At 48.6% G+C, this 21,588-nt stretch overlaps 1 protein-coding gene across 2 annotated transcripts in view; it reads right to left on the bottom strand.

Annotated features, from left to right (window-relative positions):
• The window catches only part of MDGA2 (MAM domain containing glycosylphosphatidylinositol anchor 2), a gene marked incomplete at both ends in the record, with an annotated part of 324,685 nt that overhangs the window by 49,822 nt on the left and 253,275 nt on the right, over positions 1–21,588 (bottom strand). For both annotated transcript variants that reach the window (XM_084287611.1, XM_084287612.1), the window contains one exon: positions 20,992–21,261. In XM_084287611.1, coding sequence (XP_084143737.1) covers positions 20,992–21,261 — 270 coding nt within the window. The remainder of the gene's footprint in view (positions 1–20,991; positions 21,262–21,588) is intronic.

Here is a 21,588-nt window from a genome sequence, read left to right as displayed (position 1 = left end):
GTGAGACAGTGATGCACAAACAGACCAGCTGTTTGTGTTTGAAGGCTACATGGCTACAAGAAGTGTGAATTCCTCCCCAGCATGCTGGCAGAGGCTGCCCAGCACAATTACACGTCCTGCTGCATTTGCTGCTGCTGTTCCATCAACCCGAATGCCTCCACATGTGAAACCAACAGTTACCAGTTACAGCAAACCATTCTCCTGGGCACGGGGTGGGTCAGGATTTTAGCTACCTCACTCCTCAGGTTAGCACAGGATGAAGAAAAAAACCCAGCACCCAATTCACCATCGGATTCATCTGGATTCAAGAGCACATCCCAGCCCTGCAGAAACCTCCGAATTGGCAGATAGCATCCAGGAGAACATCCTACCCACAGAGCCACCTCCAGGCAGCAGCTATGGATGGAGGCAGGCTTCCTAAGACAGTATCCTGCTCTGTCCCCTGCCACTGGAGAATATCTTTGGTTAAAACTTGCTAGATATAAGATTCTATGAAAGTCTGAAACGGGACTTCAGGGAGATGTGATACCAGATCTCAAAAAGTATTGATCTGAGGATGTGACAGTGATTAATTAGTGTTGCATAAAGGCCCTTTCTGAGCAGTCGTTCCTAAACATCTGGGTGGGACAAGAATACACTCGCTTTTAAGATGCATTGAGTGTGAGCACTGACTAAGTTGAGGTGTTGTTTGTACAATGGGTTACTAACTAGGGAAAAGGTAGACAAGAATATTCATATGGAAAACAAACTTGCTGCCTGCCGTCTCTGCACTGAGTGGTTATCTGAGCCACCTTCTGATGAGGCCACATCAGTACTGGAGGCAGCGTAGCATGGAGCCTCACCACAACAAACAGCAGTGTCCCCGAGATGGAGCTGGAGAACAGGGCACAAAGCAGCCTGCAAAAACATCTCAGCAGCTCCAGCAGCACCATCACTTAGAGCCCTAAACACCGCTGCTTGACTGAAAGAAATGATTGGAGTCACAGAACTATGGAATATCCCGACTTGGAGGGGACCCACAGGGTCACAAGGATCACTGAGTCCCACTCCTGGCTCCACACAGCACCACCCAAAAATCAGGCCCTGTGTTTGAGAGCAGTGTCCAAACACTTCTTGACCTCTGGCAGGCTCGGTGCAGTGCCCACGTCCCTGGGCAGCCTGTGCCAGTGCCTGACCACTTCTGGGTGCAGACCCTTTCCCTAACCCCCAGCCTGACCCTGCCCTGTCCCAGCTCCATGCCGTTCCCTCGGGTCCTGTCGCTGTCCCCCCAGAGAGCAGAGCTCAGCGCCTGCCCCTCCGCTCCCTGTGAGGGAGCTGCAGGCCGCCATGAGGCCTCCCCTCGGCCTGCTCTGCTCGGGGCTGAGCAAACCCGGGGACCTCAGCCGCTCCTCATACTTGCCAGCCTGGTGTGGGTTACAGCAGGATTTCCCCAGGAGCTCACTAATGCACAAGAAGTTGCAGACTATTAGAACATAGCTGCTTTGATGCATTTAGCCATGTTTCTAAACAATCTCCAGTTTTTCAACCCACGTGCAATAGCTGCACTCATCCATGCCGACCAAACCAGCAGAAGACACGCATGTTTTTTAATGTATGGATTCAGTGACAGCAGCTAATCGATATTAAAGGAGTTACTATAACAGACAGTGTTAAAAAATCATTAATTTCTGATGGATAAGAGTCATCAAGGTACATGCTTAGTTTCAGTAATTACTTATTTCATAATGAATCCGAGGCTGGATCAGGAAGAGGAACAAGCATCATCTGTCAACAGCCCCAGTGTGGCAAACAAATGCATGGCTCTTCCCCAGGAACAGCCCCTCTCACTCAGAGCCCTTCTGCAGTCACCGGTGTTTCTTGTGCAGCCTCTTGCACACAGCATTTCAATTCCTCCAGGCAGTACATCTCAAATATTATCTACTGGCTCTCTGCTAGCAGAAGGCTAAAAATAGTATGGAAGACAATAGGGAACTGATTCATAGAAAACAAACGAGAACAGAAAAGCCTCTTCTTTGCCGATGCTTACTGCTGAAGTCATGCTACATCCCTCTGCATCACTGAGATCCTAGCAAAAGCCAAAGTGCTGTCCTGAGAAGGGAACCGATGCACTCATTTACATGGGTCCTGAGCTGGTACCTTCCAGAGAAATTCCTTGACCGGTCACAGGAGACCTTTCCCTGGTTGTTTTCGCCTCACTCAGTCATTTATCTCTTAGAAAAATGAAATAAGCTCCCAAAAGAATTATTTTACTTCACTTGCCAATACATGCCTTCCAAAGTAAAATAAGAAATCAAGAACATGCATTGCAAATCTAAATTGTAATGAATGCAAACACAACCCACTGATTTCAAGCAATGGCAATAAAATGAACAACGACATTCTCTCCCTAATTATAGCAGCTGACTACATACCCCAGATGGAGTCTCTGAGTGCCGGGTTAGTGTTTATGCTGGCTTGTCATGCAGAAACAAACAGTAGTAACTGTGCAGGCACAGCACCAGTAGCAGTGACAGCTTTAGTAGACACACAGACAGCACTGAAGGAATCATTTCCTTGCGTTGTCTGTTTATGTTCCCCCTATCTTCATATCTATTTCTGCTAATTTGCTTGGTGTTAGACGGTTTGCGAATGCAGCATCTTTGATATCTCTGTTCCATATTGGTAGCACATATGCACTTTAACTTAACATGACAAGGAGTTCAATATAAGCGATGATCAGGGTGTCTTGCACTTTATAACAGCAGCTATAAATGTTTAGGGAAAATAAAATAAAATCAGAGATTTACAAATGCTTCCCCATCTGGCAAATTCAGCTCCAGACCTTTCTATCTTTAAAATGCATGAAGAGTATAAATCCTAAACAAAACAATATATTTAACTGTGTAAAACACTGCAAGAAACAAAGTTTATGAAAAATGCCGCCCATTACTGTGCTGTGTTTTATGGCAGGATATATATTTTATGAAGGATTTTCAATAAGAAAGAAGAGATACTTTGTTCATTATTTGCATACCAGAAAGGGAATATATGTCTTCACCTTCCCGACCTGCTCACCCTCAGCAGCCCCTGCAGCTGTCTCGTGCCCCACTGCAGGCTCACCCCTCCCACTCCCCACAGCCCCATTTTGGACTCCCCAGTGCCACTGCCCCTCCTGCCCGTCCCCATCCATCCCAACCTAATTGGTGCCTGAGTCACAAGCAACTCAGGATGCATGGCACAAAGGAAGGGGTTTCAATATTTGGAAAAATATCTATGATTTTTTTTTTTCCCCCAAAACTGCTCTTAGAAGTGAAAATAGCTTTTCCAATAGCTTCAGTCCCTCTGGGAACTCCTGTTCTTGTCGCACCTGAACCAGCCTGTGACCAGCTACCCCCACTTTTCCTCCTCAAATTTTAAGACAGCATTAACAAAATCAGCTTCCCCCTTCCTGAGCTTTGCAGATCAGTCCCTGCTGTGGCTTTCTGAGGGCTCTGTCACACCATGTACAGGCTCCCTCTGCAGTCTTCTTCTGTATTCTGCATTTCATACGCTACCTGCTTCACACCAACAGTCACAGCACTTCACATCACTCTCTTCTATGGCAGTCTCTCTGATTAAACTAAAAACTAAAACCAAAACCTAAAGCCAAAAAACTAAAACTTGGCTGATTTCTTTCTCCAGTGATTCAGCTACAGATGCACTCTTCCCTGCTTGCAGCCACCATCATCCTCCCATCATTTGCTTGTGGACAACATTTCTCAGTTGGGACCTTCTGTAAAGCCTCAAATCTTTCCATTTGTACCACTACATTGTGGGTTTTGTCTGCACAACATCTCTGAGATATCGCCTGGCCAAAACTTGAGGGCTGATGGCAAAGAGCACAGACGTGGCCTTCCCTTAGCTGTCCTAAAGAGCCACGTCCAGGGAAAGGTCTGTGTTTGCAAATGCAGAGTCTGGGAGTCTTGTTCCTGCAGCCCCAGCTGACCTGTGAAGCAGGAATTTGTCTTTGGATGAGAAAATTAACACTGAAGCCTGCTGATCCAACAGGAATGGGGCAGGGAGGGCTGGAAGGTGAGGCCTGAACACCATGAGCCTGGGGAAGATGCTCTCCCACACCTCCCCTCTCTTCCCATGGGACTCGCCAACACTAAACACTCAGTGCCGTGGTAGTGCTGTCCAGCAGAATGACTTGCACTGTTTTACTGCTTCTTTGGGCAGCCTGGCTTCTGCAGCTTTCAAGCCACAGCTCCCAGAAGCACACCTAAAACCAAGCAGCATGAGCCAGCAGAACTCTGTCCCACAGGGCAACCCCCAGCTGCATCCTCCCTCCTTGCCCTTCTTGGGTGATTAACTCTTCTTTCTTTTCTTCTTCCCCTATGGAAGTCTTAGATCAAAATTAAATAAATGTGCACCACTGTGAGACAGCCCCTCCCTCCACTCCTTAAAGGTGAGGCTTTGGCCTCAGATTGTAATTAATTAATGTCATGTTTCGCCTCTTCCTAGCTGACAGCAAAAGCACGCTGGAGACCCAGCGATAGCGCCTCGCCACCTTTGGTAAAAGGTCACACTTGGCACCGCTTGCCACGCTGCTGACCTGCGAGAAATAAATATCCCAAACTTCCCCACGCTGCCTCAGCTGAGCCGGGAAATTAATTGTCCAGGAGGCAGTCACCGGCTCAGCACCCACTGCCTTTAATGGGCTTTGGACCAGGAGATGGGTGAAAAACCCTGTGAGCACAGTGAGAACTGCCTTTCTTATCCGCGTGCCTGCCGTTCAGCCTGCCCAGGGCGGGTTGCTCTGGGGCCCTGCCACAACCTGCTGCTGGGGGCTGCCAAAGCTCCTGTCCGCAAAGCATTCCCCACCAGCAGGAGCGAGTTCAGCAGGAAACAAAACAACACCGACCCTCCGTGTGCTCTGGAAATTGTCTTTCCTGTTGCACATTTTTCGGAGCCACTCTGGGCTCAGTAGCACTGTTACGCTCTCCACGGTCTCCAAGGTCTTTAATTAAAATCAAATACCCGCTGTGCCCAGCAGATGAATGACAAATAATTTTTTAAATGGCAGTGGTACTTCAGAAGGAATTTTAAGACCACACAGGCAAGAATATAAAGTGGCATATGGTCTTCTACTGTTCCCTGAAGTTCCCAGCCATCCATGACTGTTCCTGTGCTGGAAAACAGACTATGTTGGAAAGCACAGACTGGGTGGGGAACAGAAATAAAATACCACAGCGCCAGTGTGACTTGAGATGTGGAATTGGGATAGGAGGCTATTGCAATCAGTGACACAGTAAGAAATTTTCTCCTGTCCTTGAGAAAGATAAAAATGTTACTGCAACCATCATTAAGCTTTACATGAGAGATTATAACTTATACAGTCAGTTTATAGTCTGTAACATTCATTTAGACTTACTGGAAAGCTAATAACTTATAGTCAGCTTGTAATCAAATCTTCCTTAGAGAAGCAGTGCTACAGACAGTGAGGATTTAGAGGTAGTTTGTATGGATGTCTTCGCAAGGAAATAAATTAATTCTAACAGTAAGTCAACCCACTCGCTCTGCCATACCGAAAGGCAGCTCCCTCCATCCCGAAATCTAACAGCCCACAGCTGCTAACAGAGCTCAGCCCGTCCAGGCCCTGCCTCAAACTCATGTCTGCTCACCAAAACTGAGAGCTTTTCTCTCCAGACTTGAAGGATTCCTCCCACAGTATGTATCTGTACTGAGAAAAGGGAAAAATTAACAAACCCAACCTTCCCATGAGAGTTTTCCACCCCTGTCCCTCAAGACACCAATATTTCCAATGACAAGAGTTGCAAAGCACCCACACACCCCACAGAGCACCTGGAACACCTCTGGTGCACGCAGGGAGCTCAGCAGGCAGCACACCAGTGTGTGCCCATCGTAACAAAGCCACCAGCACAAAAGCCCAGAAGAAACAAGTCCAAGGGGGCTCAGCTGTGCTCAGGCACTTGTCTGCAAGATGGAGACAGACTCTGCCTGCTTCTAGCGCTGCTGAATTGGTGCCTCTGCCCTCAGTCGCTGCTGCCCTGCACATCCCTGCTGTATCCAGGCATCCGCAGCTTTGATGTAAGCGGGCCTGGCAAATTATAAGCTATTTGCATGCAGGAAAAAACCTCAGCAGAACAGCAGTTATGAACACGTCTGCACACGGTGGCAGAAAAAAAAAAAAAAAAAAAAGGATGAAAATGCAAATAATGTAATGGCTTGCATGGGTAATCTGGCATCAGCTAACAAACATACCTCTGCTCCAGCTCGCTATTGCTGCTCTGTAAGAGCACAGAAGTGATACAATCACAGTGCATTTATCTGACACCACAGAGCCCATCTGCTTTTAAAGTAGAGAGGAGGTGGGTGGATCAAGTTAGCTTCAGACACTGTTTTGGACACTAATTCCTTCTAAGAAAGAAGGATTTGGAAGAAACAGTCCTGTCTCGCAGTGGTTTGGGCACCTTTGCACCGGCTCATGCGTGGCCCCGGCAGAAGACTCGCTGCTTGGCAAGCTGCTGCACCCAGACCAACAGAGACAGCAGAGCTGTGCTTACCATGGCCAAGGACAAAAATGCAGGCACCTCTGGCTTCCCCAAGGGCATGTGTGCAGACAGGGCTTCCCCTTGCTTTGGACATTACCTCAGTAATTACTCCGTTAATGCCCCTTCACTCCTAATTGAATTAGTTTTAACACCACGGCTGAATTGCTGGCTAAGACTTGGCAGCACAGAGAGTGCGATACAATGCAGTAGAGCCTGGGTACTCCAGTCCCTCTCTGGGTTTCGATATGGTCCCAGAGGTCAGAAGGAAACAGGACTGATTAAATTGTTTGGGATTATTGCACATCCTTCTTGGTAGCCAATTAGCACCAAATAATTTCCGTACATATGAAGTTCTCACAAAAAGAAATTGTGCACTCACAAAGCAAGAATACAAAAAAAAAAAAAAAAATTGCAAATGCAAAATCATTGATTTCAAACCCATTGAGGTTAAAGCAACCTTGTATAAAGTTCTGCCCACTCAAGAAACTCAACTTTCAGACCAGATATCAGTAAAGCTGACTTCAGAAATGAGACTGCGAGCTGCCAGCATGTTTTCAAAATGTGCAATTTCAACAAATCTCCATTTATAACCTGCATCATCTTCAAAGATCGGTAAAGGAAGTCTTGGCAAGAACTGGATGTCATTGTACTGTTAGAAAATGGTAGGACCAGTCAACTAGAAAATGAATTATAAGGTAGGGGTCAACCTGGAGATTAAAACAGAGGCAAGTGATTCAGATGAGCCTGAGTGAGAATGAGCCAAATGCAAAGGCAGTGCTGCTCTCGGGGCTCCCAAAAAGGAAAAGTGGCAAAGGAAACATGTTACAGCATCTCCCCACAGATTTTCAGTCTATTCAGTGGGACTTGCAGAGACCCAGAATTTAGCTGGTTGGATATAATTATAATATCACATGCTACACTGTGTAATTAATGCAGAAAGAGGTGTAATCATACCAGTATTTTTTCACTGTGTTTTGCATTGCCCTTCCACACAAAATTATTCTCACTTTTGTTTTACAGCAAAATGGAACCGAGGTGAATTTGCAAGACAACATTAGATGTCTATACTATTTTATATCAACATCGAGGAGGCCTCAGCACATGTTCACATGGCTCGCCTGCAGCACAGCGAGGCCCAAGTGCCCCCACCAGGCTCAGAGGGCTGGCAGCCAGCCCCCCAGAAGCACGGATCCTCAGGTACTGATTTTTTTTGCAGCTAAAGCCCTGGATCTTGCCTGTGAGCAAATGATCAGTTGCCTGGCATCAGGAAGGAACGCCCTGCACTCGAGGAACAGGGCCTCAAAACCAGGCAGTTTATGCTCAAATTTTGTGCTCCAGATGATGGGCAGGAGCATATCCCCGAAAAGAGAGCTCCCAATCTAATAAAACAGGTGACTGTTAAGAGTGGTGCTGCATCCTGCTGCCATGAGGAAGCCAGCGATATGGCGTGGATGAAAGGTCTCCGAGGATTTCAGTTAATTTAACCTGTCTGTTACTCCCCTGAACCAGCCAAGCTGCAGCAACGCTCTATTCAACAAGAGCAAAGCGCATTATCCAGAGGTGAAGTCTGCCTCCAGACAGGATTTTAGGTCGTGGCTCTCCAACTTAAACCCTCTCTTGCTTTTTTTTTTTTCTATTACCTCTCTCCCTTGCCACGTTTCGGTGTCACGCTGTGCCCTGCCTGTTTTAAGTGTGTAACTTGTCCTTGAAGTGCTCACTCCAGTCACTTTGGCAGTCTGGAACACAAGCACCATGCATTTAGCCAACTCTGCTGCATATTCATACATAAATGCAACTTTTAAAGTAATTCTCCAGTTCTCATTGTAAAAAAAAAAAAAAAAAAAAAAAAAATCATCTGAAGGTTTTGGAAGGGACATAAAATCCTTTACTTGGACACAACACAGCCTCATTAATGGTGCGTGCCCTTATGGTTTGTCTATACTGGGACACGCTCAAGCTTGAAGATGTCTTACCAATACCTTCTTAGTGCCAAAAAAAGTTCTGCTCTGTGGAGATGATCTCCTACATTGATTAATCATAATCTGTCAGAGGCTCGGAGTGGTTTTATATGGCAATATTTTTACATGGGTGGTGGTGGGGAAATCTTCAGCACAAGTGCAGTATCTTTACCACCCTTAATTAAAAAAAAAAAAGGTTAGTTTAGGTATTTTAAACAATTTTGTATCTTTTTTGGCACCAGAACATCCAACCTGAAAGGAAACATCTTAAACACCTGAAAGGTGGCACAGTCACTGCGGAGCCCAGAGCTTTCTGTGGGGCAGACAAGGCAGCTGGAGGGCTCTCTGGGGGCACCTTCTCCCTTCACCCCCCATGATACCACCCCACAGAAACCAGCAGCAGAGTCAGAGCACGATAAAAGATGCAATAAGGAAGTCGGCATATCAAAAAGAGATGCACACAATTCACTGTAAGGATTAAGTGTTATAAGTTCGATTGTAACATTGATAATGAGTTTAATGGAAAGTGGAAAGCAAATTTGGATTGAAATCAAACAACAAAAAATATTTTTCCTCTGCTTTTGCTCTTAAAAAAGAATCCTGAACCGATGAATTCCATGTTGGCTTTTGGGAGGAGGCAGGCTGAAGGTGATGTTATTTTCTCCTCTGTACCCGTGTGTTTCAGTGCAATCAGCGTGCCCCTTGTACGGCTGGTTTGCTGCCCGCAGCAGGGCCATGGCCATGTCCTTCCTACAAGAAAGACGCCAACCTGGTGACTGCTCTGGATCTAGCTCTGTGTTTAATTTAGCTCCTTTTTGTCCTCAGTCCTTTGGCATATTTCATGCTGAATTACCAAATACCAACCGCACCCACTCCAGCAAGTGCATTCCTGTGTCCTGGGCCCTGCCTGGAGCACTCGTGTGTTAGCATGGGGCACAAAACTGATTGAGGGGAAAAATACCCTTTGTTAAAAGGTTAAATGGGACCACATTTCAGGACACGTACACATTATTTAGATTAGCACAGACATGAATTCTGCAGCTGAGGAGAAAAGCCTTGATGTTTTCCTACACTAAAAAAACTGTTTTGAAGTTTGATTAGGTTTCCTTTGAACTACGCAATGTTTCAGAAAACATATTCCGTTTTACTGGGTTTAACCTCTCTTCATTTATCTTTGAAGGCCCCCATTTCTTCTTAATTCTGTTAAAAAGCCATTTCTGCTGTGTGTCAAACAGTGACTTGGTTGGGTTATATTTAAAAAAAAAAAAAAAGTTTCTCTTTTGCTAGCATTTTAAGATTTTCAGGACAGCAAATATCAAAGGTAGCTCTTTTTCACTGAGAAAACAGATATTTTTTTTTTCCTTCTGAAAGATGTGCAGGCTCTGGGAAATAAATATTCATGGTGAAAACACTCCTGTAGCTTCACCTGTAAAAAGAGCACCTTCTGGATAACCAGCAGCCTTTAGACCCCAGTAGCAGGGCTGTGCAGCCTGACCCTCGGCCAGGCGCCGGGCAGCCTGGGCAAAGCCCTCGGTACCTGCCAAGGAGAAGGGGCCACGCTCTGCCTGACATCCTTCCCCTTTGTTCAGCATTTAGGGACTGCCCAACACTACTGATCCCTTTTTAGCAGATCAGCCATGAGTTGTGCTCTTGACAACACGCTCATTTACATGGAGTCCTCAAAGAAGAGACAGAAATTCTCTGGCTGTGCTAACACGGCATTTTCTCAAGAAAACAGCACAGATTTTTAAAACCTTTTTTTTTCTTTTTTAAATTTTCTAAATCAGATTTGATTTTTTAATTTGGTTTTCTGCAGGAAATAGAGCCACTAAATGCAGGTGAGTTTTCACAGAATAACAGAATTTCTAGGTTGGAAGAGACCTCAAGATCATCGAGTCCAACCTCTGACCTAACACTAACAGTCCCCACTAAACCTTATCCCTAAGCTCTACATCTAAACATCTTTTAAAGACCTCCAGGGATGGTGACTCCACCACTTCGCAGCGCGAAGGGAGCTGGGTCCTCTCTTGTGCCCTCCCTCGAGGCTCTGTGCAGAAGGGCTGCCACCTCTGGCACAAGGGCTGGAGGAAGGGAAAGAAGCACTCACACAACCCCTGAGAATCAGCAACAGAGTGGTTTATTGCTGGGACGTCTCGCTGGGAAGCCTGCGGCATGTCCATGGTGTTTGGGGGCCCCATCCCGAGCTAATGCTTGGGATGGAGCCTGCGCGACGCCGAGTAGGGGGTGGTCCGGGCACTCCTGCGCCGCTCTTTGTGTGCTTGCAGAGCAGAGAGCAAGGACGCGCTGCGGGGGTCCCAGCTCTGTTCTGGTGGAGGGGGATCCACCTCCATCGGCTCCTCCACGTCTTCCCGTGGATCCAGCTCCATGGGCTCCACGGTGCTGGGCAGAAGGCTAAGCCAGTCCTTGCCCGGGACTGCCCAGACGGGCTGCCTTCCATCCGTCATGTTTTCCGGCCAGGGTGCCGAGCCAGGGGGTCGGCCAGTTCCACGCCTTGGTCCTGTGCCACTGTCGGCTTGGTTTTGATGCGTGGCTGCGACGCTGCTGACTGGATTCTGGCCCTGGCTGGGTCCCGTGCTCTGTTCGGGATGGTAGGCACGCCTCTGCTCCCCGCGTTGTTCTTGCTGGTGGTCCTGCCTTTGCCTCGAATCACTGGTGTGGCCATGGGAAGGCCCAGGTGCCCCGTCGCTGTATTGTTGAGGGGATGGCCTGTTCCCTGCATCGCTGCGGTGCCAATGGTACCGCTTGTAGGTGTCTGGGCTTGCACGGTAGGCACGTGTCTGCTCCATGCGGCTGTCTGGCCGATGTGCCTGCCTTCGCCCCATGCCATCGCTGCGCCAATTGGAAGACCCATGCCCCGAGTCGCTGTCAGGTTTAGGGCAGGGACGGCGCACAGCTTGGAGCTGCTGCTGGTTGAGTCCATCCTTGCTGGGTCTTGGCTGCACGCGATGCCTTTGATCGGGAGACCTTTCCCTGCGGGGTGCTGAATCACGGGGTCGTTGACTTTCATACCTGGGTGCCATGCCACTGTGCGGTGGATTTCCCCTTGTGGCTCCGCTGCTGACGTCCCATTTCTGGGCGTGCCTGGGTCCCACGCTGTATTGTGGGCTAGGGGCACGCCTCTGCTGCATGCGACTGTCCGGCCGATGTTCCTGCCTTCCCCCCTCGCGACTATTGCGTGCATTGTAAGGCCCATGGCCCGAGTCGCTGTGAGGTTTAGGGGAAGGGCGACGCACGGCTTGCACGTGAAGTGTGAGCCCGTCCTTGCTGGGTCCTGGCCGCACGCGATGCTGTTGATCGGGAGACCTTTCCGTGCGGGGTGCCGAATAATGGGGTCGTTCGCTCCCACGCCTTGGTCCCGCTCCACTGCGCGCTTCCTCTCCACGTGTGGGCCCGACGCTGCCACGCCTGGGCCCCGCACTGCGTTGCGCGCTATAGTCACGCCTGTGCTCCTTGCGGCGCTCCGGCTGCTGGTCCTGCCTGTGCCTCACGCCGCCGTTTTGTCTAGAAGAAGGCCCAGGCCCCCTGTCGCTGGATGGTCGAGGGGCCGGCCTGTTCCCCGCATCGTTGCGGTGCCCTTGGGACCGCTTACGGGTGTCTGCGGGCTGGGTGCCAGAGCTGCCCTGGGCACTGGTGTCTCTTGTGCCTCCGGCGCTCTGCCTCTGCCCATTCATCTTCTTCTCCTCCTCTGCTGCTTTCCTTGCTGGTGCTCGCTGCGACTGTATCGCCGTCCGCTCACACCAACGAGGGCCGCCTCTCGCCTTGCTGCTTTGGCTCTTCCTTCTGCCACGGATGCGGCTGTCAGAGGGCCTCGAAGCTCAGCGAGTGGCGGGCCAGCGGCACGGGGCCCCTTTTATAGGGCCCGCAGCAAAGGCGGGGCAGTGGTGGCCACTGTGACCTCAGCAAGCCCCTGTGATGGAGGGGCCCGTGCGTGGCCGAATTTGGGGGGCTGTGTTGGGAGTGGTCTGGGAGATGCCCTCACGTGGAGGAAGAAGGAGGGTTTTGGGGGCTGAGGGCCTCCTGTGCCCTGGGTTTATTTTTAACATTGTTTTTTAGGTAATTTTATTCTTTATGAAAAAGGAGAGAAGCAAGGTGCATTTTCAAACCTAATTCCCATCTGCGCTTGTGCTCCGAGTGAAGAATTTCTTCCCCACATGACATCTAATCTAAATCTCCCCTCCATTTGCTCCAAGCCATTATTCCTTGTTCCATGGCTACACTCCTTTATAGAATCCCAGCTTTCTTTTAGGCCACTTTTATGGGTGAGGTTAGGTGGCAAAAGTGCAGGACCTAGCAAATGGCAGCCTGATCTACCTTGTTCCACATGTTCCATGTGACCTTTTCCAGCTCAGGCTCTAGCCTCTGATCAGTGGAACATAGAATCACAGAAATATTAAGGTTGGAAAACACTTCCAAGATCATCTGGTCCAACCATCCCCTACCACCAGTGTCACCCACTAAATCATGTCCCTGTGCACCAAGGTCCAAGCTTTCCTTGAACACCCCCAGGGACAGTGACTCGACCACTTCCCTGGGCAACCCGTCCCAATGCCTGACTGCTCTTTCTGAGAAGGAATGTCTCCTCGTTGTTTTAATTGTTGAAGAGTAGTGCTCTTTGTTCAATTCTTTGTTTTAATTGTTGAAGAGGAGGGGCATGACATTTCCATCTTTCCACTCACCAGGTACATCACCCAGTGCCAAGACTTTTCAGTTATGATAGAGAGAGGCTTGGGAACTCCATCAGCCGGTTCCCTCAGGACCCTGGGATTCACAGAATCACAGAATTTCTAGGTTGGAAGAGACCTCAAGATCATCGAGTCCAACCTCTCACCTAACACTAACAGTCCCCACTAAACCATATCCCTAAGCTCTACATCTAAACATCTTTTAAAGACTTCCAGGGATGTTGACTCCACCACTTCCCTGGGCAGCCTGTCTAAGAACCCTTTCGGTAAAGAAGTTCTTCCTAACATCCAACCTAAAACTCCCCTGGGGCAACTTAAGCCCATTCCCCCTTGTCCTGTCACCAGGCACGTGGGAGAACAGACCAATCCCCACCTCGCTACAGCCTCCTTTGAGGTACCTGTAGAGAGTAAAAAGGTCGCCCCTGAGCCTCCTCTTCTCCAGGCTGAACAAGCTCAGCTCCCTCAGCCACTCCTCGTAGGACTTGTTCTCCAGGCCCCTCACCAGCTTCGTCGCCCTTCTCTGGACCCGCTCAAGCACCTCGATGTCCTTCTTGTAGCGAGGGAACCAAAACTGAACACAGTACTCAAGGTGCGGCCTCACCGGAGCTGAGTACAGGGGGACAATCACTTCCCTAGCGCTGCTGGTCACACTGCTTCTATACAAGCCAGGATGCTGTTGGCCTTCTTGGCCACCTGAGCACACTGCTGGCTCATATTCAGCCGACAGGCTTCCTTCTCAATCACACATAAAAGCAGAGCAGCATTGGCTCTTAGTTTTCCTGCAAGACACAAATATCCCTGTAAGGCAAGAGGGAAGAAAATCTGGGCCATTTCATGCCTGAAAGTCTTGCTGATACACCTGGAAAAATAGGAACGCTTTAAGCCCAGCTAGCAGGGGCAAAATAAACTGAAACTGCACAAGGCTTGGGCAGCGATGCAGTCGCTACAGCAGTGTGCTCGCCCCGTGCAAAGCACAGCAAAACTCCAACCTGTGCTACATGGGTGGCCCCCAGGGAGTCCCTGCTGGGGCACCGGCAGTTGCTTCGCCTCCCGGTGCTGCCGAGCACTCGTGCACCCTGCTGAAGACAACAGGAAAGCAAGAGGGCTGGTCTTGCTGATGCTGAAATGTGAAGGAAAGAAAAAGAAAAAAAGGGAAAAAAAGCACTGTTCTCTACTTTTGCATGGTTTAAAAGCAATTTTCAAAAACAGACATCAGTGCGATAGCATCTTTGTTCAGGCTGTAAATCAGCAGTAAGGAGATGAAAATTCAATCCGAGGCTCTCAATAACACTACCCAAGAGAAGATGATAAAGAGCAAAGGGAATCGGACCTTAGCCTCAGCCTTGCACTCCAGCAGATTTCAAAAGGATAACCATCAGAAAATTGCCCATTAAAGCGAAGTATCTGAGTGCCTCCTGACAGACGGGAACGCGCCGCTGAGCGACCCAGGGCCAAACTACCAGAAGTATCTCAGCGGTTCAGGAAAATGTCATGGCTAATCTCGAGGCAGATGAAGTATCTGAAAGCAATAAGTAGGTTAGTGCCGCATGTTCCCAAGCCACATGAAATCAGGCGTGAGTGTGTCAGGGGATGAGAGCCCAAGGACCGCTTGATTTTCCGAAATGTCCCCAGGAAACGTGTGCGAGTTCCAAGATGGTTTGGACTTTAATGATAGGAAATTGTCTTATTTAAATTAATATCTGCAAAGTTATAATGAATTAGCCAAATAATTAATGTGACTAAGAGGACAAACCAGAGGATTTTGAGGCAGGGAGCTGATGGAGCACAGAACCGCAGCGGAGTACAGGGAGGATAGGACCATCCAAGGACCTGACAGTGGGATGTTTTAAAAGAGATTTCTGAGTGTGCTGTTGGTATATTTGTCTGGATATTCTTGGCCTCCTGACTGCTACTTGTGCTCTGAAGCCAGGCTGGGCCAGTCTGTGAGAACGCAGTGGGGAGTGGGAAGGGGCGAGTGGTGAGAGCAGGGGGATGAGGGTGAGGTCCCGCAGCCCCCTCCTGTCCTCCCCATTCTGTGTCCCTGGCTTAAGCTGGATGAGAAGGCTAGAAAGGGCCAAAGAGATGCTCTAGGGGTGAGGAAAGGCTGAACTGAACCCACTGGTAATGTGGCAGACGGCCGGCGGGCACCCGCTCTGCCAGCACCGCGCTGCCGCAACGAGGACAGCCCCTGCTCAGCGGGGTGAGACAACGACAGAAGCCAAACTTGGAAACAAACAGAAAAGCTGGAATAAACAAACAGGAATGACAACACTGAAGGGAAGATCTGGAGATTAAAAATTAATAGCAGCTTGCTAACAGGCACTAGCGCATTGCTGCGGGGCTCCCGCGTACCTGTGCATGCGGGGACTCGCTCAAGCAGCGGGGACACAGAGGATAGATACAAGAAGACATTGGGGAAACACCACGGTATAAGAGAGGTGGAGGGCATAAACAGGGGAGATTTGGATTTAAAAATGAAAGCCCCAAGCCCCCTGGTGCTGACTACATGAGAAATTCTGAATCCACCCAAGTGGATCAGTTTTCTTTAGACTTCAGTGAAACTAGGGTTTTACCCTGCCAAAAATATAAACACAAAGTGGTTTGGAGGAAAAATGTCACATATTTTTAAAAAAAGATAAATATTTAAAAGAACAAAGTAAATATAATTCCTTAATTCCCACTGAGGAAGATGTGTAGAAGAGAAGCAGAAGTGAATCTATGAAGGAGAATATTTGTTATTCTAAGAAAAGAACACGTCTGTATTTCCAGCACAGAACTTGCCTCTCCCATGCCAGCTTCCTCGAAGACCAGGGGTGACATGCCTGTGACTGCCATCGATCATCCTGCCTTGAGTTTTGAAATGAAAGGGACACTACCAAGGAGAAGCATGCATTTTTGCCCCACATGCCTTTAGCATTACTCATATAAAAACACTTAGCAGTGTTAGAATGGGAAGAGAATAAAGGAAAAATATGTTTCTGGTTTTCAGTTTTCATCAGGCCCTGACGTTAACTCACCTCATGCAGCCAGCCATGCAGCCAGCGGCCCCGTGCACTTATGGAGGACATTGGCAGGGAGAAGCACTCAGGCCATGGGTGTCTGCTTCAGTTCTGGGCTGTATTTCCGTTCAGAAATTAGGATAAAATGGATGGCACACACCTCAAATGGGTCAAAGCCTTACTTGCAGGTATTTCTGCCAGGGACCTGGTTTTGTCCCTAGGTTTCAATAATGGAGTGCCCTGGACGGCCCCTTAAACCACCGGTGTGTGAGGAGCTGGTGCTGAAGGCAAGAAGGATGGTGTCCTAAAACATAAGCTCTGGAACTGTCCCTTGTTCTTTCATGTGATTCCCTAAGAATTTCTAAGAAAAAAATAATAAAATGGGAAGCTACAAAGAGCACAGACTTCTGTCCCCTAGCTCGGAGCAAAGGCCTTCCTTAACAAGCAAGGATTGACGAAGCTATAAAACTTTACACGGCAGAACACTGTTTAATTCAGCTAATGGGGCCACGGAGAAGAGCCCAACACCCTGCGATTTCACGTGCCTGCAATTTAATTCAGAACGATGTCCTCGTGTATCCTGGCTTTCAGGAAAAACTGATGGCAGCGCTGATACCACTTCAGCACCATGCTGCACAGACCAGAGGCACCGCGCGTGGTGCCCAGGGCAAAGAGGAAACACAAGGGCAGAAACTTCCTCACGCTTACACACATCCAGCGAGGATGTTCCTGCAAGGCTCCTGGGAACCACCCAGCTCCTACTGGGATGGATGCTGTGGGCATGCCGAGGGGAGACGTGCCCAGGGTTCAGATTTATTATGCTCCATAGGAAGGGAGAGCTGTGCTCACGCTGGCAGCCAACAGTTCCACCCTACGTGACTGGCCCAACATCGGTCTCGGCCACAAGCAATGAGAGTGAGAAGTAGGACTGGATAAGTAAATAATTAAAGATTGGCTCATTAATTTAAGCAACGTTTAATGGGGAAAACAAAGGGCAACCAAAACAGAGCAACACAAAACAAGCATCCCGAACTCTCCTTGCAAATGAGTCTGACGGAGCTCTACTGTGGGGTCAGAAATCAGTTCCTAAAAGTAACAGTGTCAATGCAGTGATATTTGCAGCTTCCTTTAGTGCTACCCAGCACTATAAATACTGATTTAGACAGCATCACAGATATCGTATATAGCACTGTCAGTCCAGACTTACAGGCAGATTTCACGATGCAACCTGAGCAGAGGATCATACAAGAGTGCGTTTCTGGCCCTTTCAGACACACTGAGCTGCAGTTAAACAGCTGCAAGAATTTAACCTGGATGAAACAGAATGTTGTTTCCATACTTAAAAGTAACTCTTTGGACAGCAATTTTTGTAAACAATTCAGCCCGAGGCAGGCAGCAGCGTGACAGATTTCAGTGCAAGTGGTTAAAGCTTGCCAAAGTTATCAGCTGCTGAAGATAAAGCGCGGTGCTGACACTCGTCAGGTAACCTCAATTATGGATAATCTTAATCCTAAACAGCTCCCTGGGTGCACAGAGTATTGCTAAACAACCCCTGCCGCAGAACCAGCTCTTCCGCCAGCAACACCACTGCGTGTTTGAGAGCTTAGGAGGCTGGAAAATAAAGAGTTCAGCCTCCCCTGGCTCGAGGAGGCCCAAATCCCCGTGCACAAGTGTTCCCAGGGTGCCCTGGGGTGCCTTAGGCAAGATCCCCAAAGTACAGAAACCCACCACTACATCACTGGGTAAGAGCACAGGGCAGGGTGAAGACAGCTTTAAACCCCAAAATGTGCCTCTTCCCACACTCCTCTTCCCCAGGGGACAGAAGTCCTGTGCCCACCGTGTGGCATCCAGCAGGTGACACTGCCACCGCCACCAGCACCCTCCTGCTCCCAGGTCCTTCCTCCACACGCATGAAGCCTTACGAATAGCCAGCACCATTCACGATGTTTTCTGTATCCCAGGGTTTTTTTTCTTTTCAATTTGCTTCCAGTCTTGGCAGGGTTTTAATCACACCCTGACTGAAATGTTCTTTCTGTCGCTCTTTGGGCATTATGTGCCCCATCAAGCACTGAACAGAATGCATAGACTGTGGAGCTGCGAGCAGGGGGAACTCATCCTTGCTTTCCCACAATTTTGCTTGTATGTTCTCATTTATTTTTAAGACAGTAGCAGGTTAAATCTGCCTCAGGTTGGCCCATCTGATATAAATCAACTCCCTTTGCCACATGTGATTTATTTTGCTTGCATCTTCTCAAATTTGGCTCAGAATCCAAGTGCAATAAAAACAGGTTTTGCAAATTCCAGGGCCGGCATAAATCTTTTCATGCAGGCGCTTTCAGTTCTGTGCTGAAAAGCCTTCTCTTAGCATACCAATGCCTCTCCGCAGCCCTTGCAACGTAAGCATTGCAGCACTCTGCCACTACATGAAAACCTGGAAATAAAAACAGCGGAAAATGGGCGACGACGACTCCCATGGTTGCACCCGAAGTGCTCCACTGCTGCCAGATTCCTGCCACGGGTTATTTATTTGGCTTTTTTCTGTGTGTGTGTCAAAGAAGTGACCTATTTTTTTTTTCTGTAATCACATTCCTGGTGAATGTAAACTTCCTTTTTACCATTTCGTCATTTTTCTTCTACGCTTTCTCAGTTCCCCAGTGCTTTAGTTTCATCTATTCCAATAAGACCTGGGAGCAGAATACACTTGCTGCCGTTCTCTGGGAGCAGTTTCAACTCCGTGTGTCAGAGAATATATTTACTAAATACGAGCACATGGGATTTAACCTTCGAGGACTGAGGAAAGCACGAAGTCATAACCCAAAGGGTTACTTTCAGCATCTTTAACGCAACCACGCAGCATAAATTCGCATAATGGTATGGACTAAAATGGAGCAAAGTGCAGGAGGGTGCGAGACGGAGTGTATCATAAAACCATTTTAGTACTAATTTTCAGTTATGTGCCTTGCTTTGGCATGGTAATAAATCACAGAAAGCCACTCAAATTGCCCCAGTCTTGGCAAAATAATTGCCTTAGAATAGGTTTCTACAGTATCGGGTCCAAAGAGTGATGAACAGCAAATTGAACTGCATTCGCTCATTTGAGGAAAAAGGTTTTTTCTCTGGTTTCCTTCAGAGCCACCTTCTGGATTAAATTCCAAAGAGCTGGAGAAGCCAGTGGCTGTGAAAATACCTCCAAGCAGGCTCTGAACGATAACTTAGCCAAAGGCTTGATTACATTTAGAAAGAAGTAGAGCCATCAGTCACCAGGTACTTGCTCTGTTCCCACCACAGCTGTGCTGCACACTGCTGGCCCTGGTGTAATCCCTGCAAACAAGATGCCAAGTGACTACATCCAAAAGAGAAAAAAAGCATTCGCATTAAATCAGGCCAACTTTTTTTGTTTGTTTGTTTGTTTTCCAATAAAACCAAATTTAACTGAAAAACATGCTGGGGAGCTGACTCAAAAATGTTTTCTTTGCTCCCAGGACGGATGTGTATGGTGTTTGGTGGTTCTCCCCTGGCATCCAGGGGCATTGATGGAATTTTGTGCTTGTGAGACTCCCCAGGGGCAGGGAGCTGAAGAACTCTGTGGCACATCACTTAAATCCATGACCTTTCTGCTGCCCTTTTAGGCCAGTAAACAAGAATAAAATGCTAGCTGAGATGGGCCATCCTTTCTGATGAATATGAGAAAGATATCTTCTCATATTCTGATGAATATGAGAAAGATACTGAGATAGCTCTTTTACTTATTCTTAACTCACAGTTTGTTGGTTTCTTTTCCTACTATTCCTTCCAAGAAGCTGATGGGAGGGATTTTACGCTGCAATGGGACCACTGCTCTGGCATCCCTAGGGAGGCTGGGGCTGCCCATGCCGGCTGCTGGAGAGTGCCAACGCTGGGCAGGTGCCTGATGATGACCAAGGGGTTCCTGGCCCACCTCAGACCTTGGGAGGAGATGGCTCATTTAAGAGCTCTTTTCCCTCCTGTGATGCTAAACAAAGTCTGGCCAACGAGCCTAGAGGGATGGGGAGCCTGGAGCTGACATGGCTCCAGCTCCAGCAGGACCTCAGTTTGGGCACGGTGCCTGCTGCAGGCAGGGGGTGCTCGCAGGACCAGGCTGCGTCTTCAAGCCATGGAAACTAACATCCAACAGAGGAGGAATTAAGCCCTGTGTTTCTAAAAACCCAGTTAAACTGTCAGGTCCAACAGAGGATATTGATGATAAAAGACACTTAAAATATGTCCAAATCCAGTGCATGGGTAGGTCGTGGCTGGGCCTGCACACCTGCCCCCAGTCTGTGATCTTGTGTATTAGGGTCATGGGGCTTTAGCTTTTTCAGGCAAGCAGCACATTTCAACACCCTTCTGTACCTGGGTTGCTTAACATTGCTCAGGACTGGGGTCTGCCTGCTCAATGAGAAGGGGAACCCACAAAGAGGAAATTCAAGCCTCACTGCAAACTTCAAACAGGTGAAATTTGCTACCTGATGACTCTCTCTAATCTATTTCAGAAGCATATTGACGGATGCCTGTGGAGGAAGGATATTTACATTTCACATGTATAAAACTTTATCCTTAAACCAGTGAAATAAGCTAAATCTCCTATTTTGTTACCAACCTCCCCGGAATCCAAACCAGATGCCCTCAAGCTATAAACCTGCTTCAAAAGATGTATCTCAGGCAATGCACGAGCTGAAGCAGAAGCAGCAGCACCCAACAACACACGAAGCCTCAGCACACTCCATCCATCGCCTCCACTCGTGCCAGCACTGTGGCACCACGGTACCGCCAGGCCTACCTGTGACGAGGAAGCTGCAGCGGCCGGCACCCGCCTCGTTGATGATGTTGCAGTTGTAGATGCCGTAGCTGTCGCGGGAGAGGCTGCTGACGGTGTACTCGGTGGAGTCCTGCACGTCGAACTGGCCCGTGCGCAGCAGCTTGCTGCCCAGCCGCCACTCGTAGGTCAGCACCCGCGTCGGGTATGCCCTCAGCACCCGGCAGCTCATGGTGATGCTCCGGCCCTGGCCCTGCCGAATCTCCAGGAAGGTCGGCTCCACGGCGGGGGGGTCTGCGGGAGACAGAAGGGGAGGGCAGGAGCTTTGTGTTAGCGTGAGGAGCAGCGTTAGCCATAGAAAGGCTGCAGCACTGAATTCACAAGAGGGGAACCCAGAAATGACAAATGTGAAACTTAATAGTAATAGGTAACAGCAATGTGTGCACCCAAGGCACTGTGTTCTGCTTGTAAATGTTTTCTAATGAGTGCCTATAGAGAAACCCAAACCGTCCAGCAAACATTGTGCTGCTTCTCCACTGCCATCACCTGGGACACAACTTGAGACATGGGTGTCCTCTCTGGCACACGGGACTTTCTGCCAGGGGAGGAGGGAGGAAAAGA

Source organism: Netta rufina (assembly GCF_964035555.1).
Source record: "Netta rufina genome assembly, chromosome: 5".
NCBI classification, from domain to species: domain Eukaryota; kingdom Metazoa; phylum Chordata; class Aves; order Anseriformes; family Anatidae; genus Netta; species Netta rufina.
Note: the sequence above shows the minus strand (reverse complement) of the source record. Positions and strands in the feature narration are given on the sequence as shown.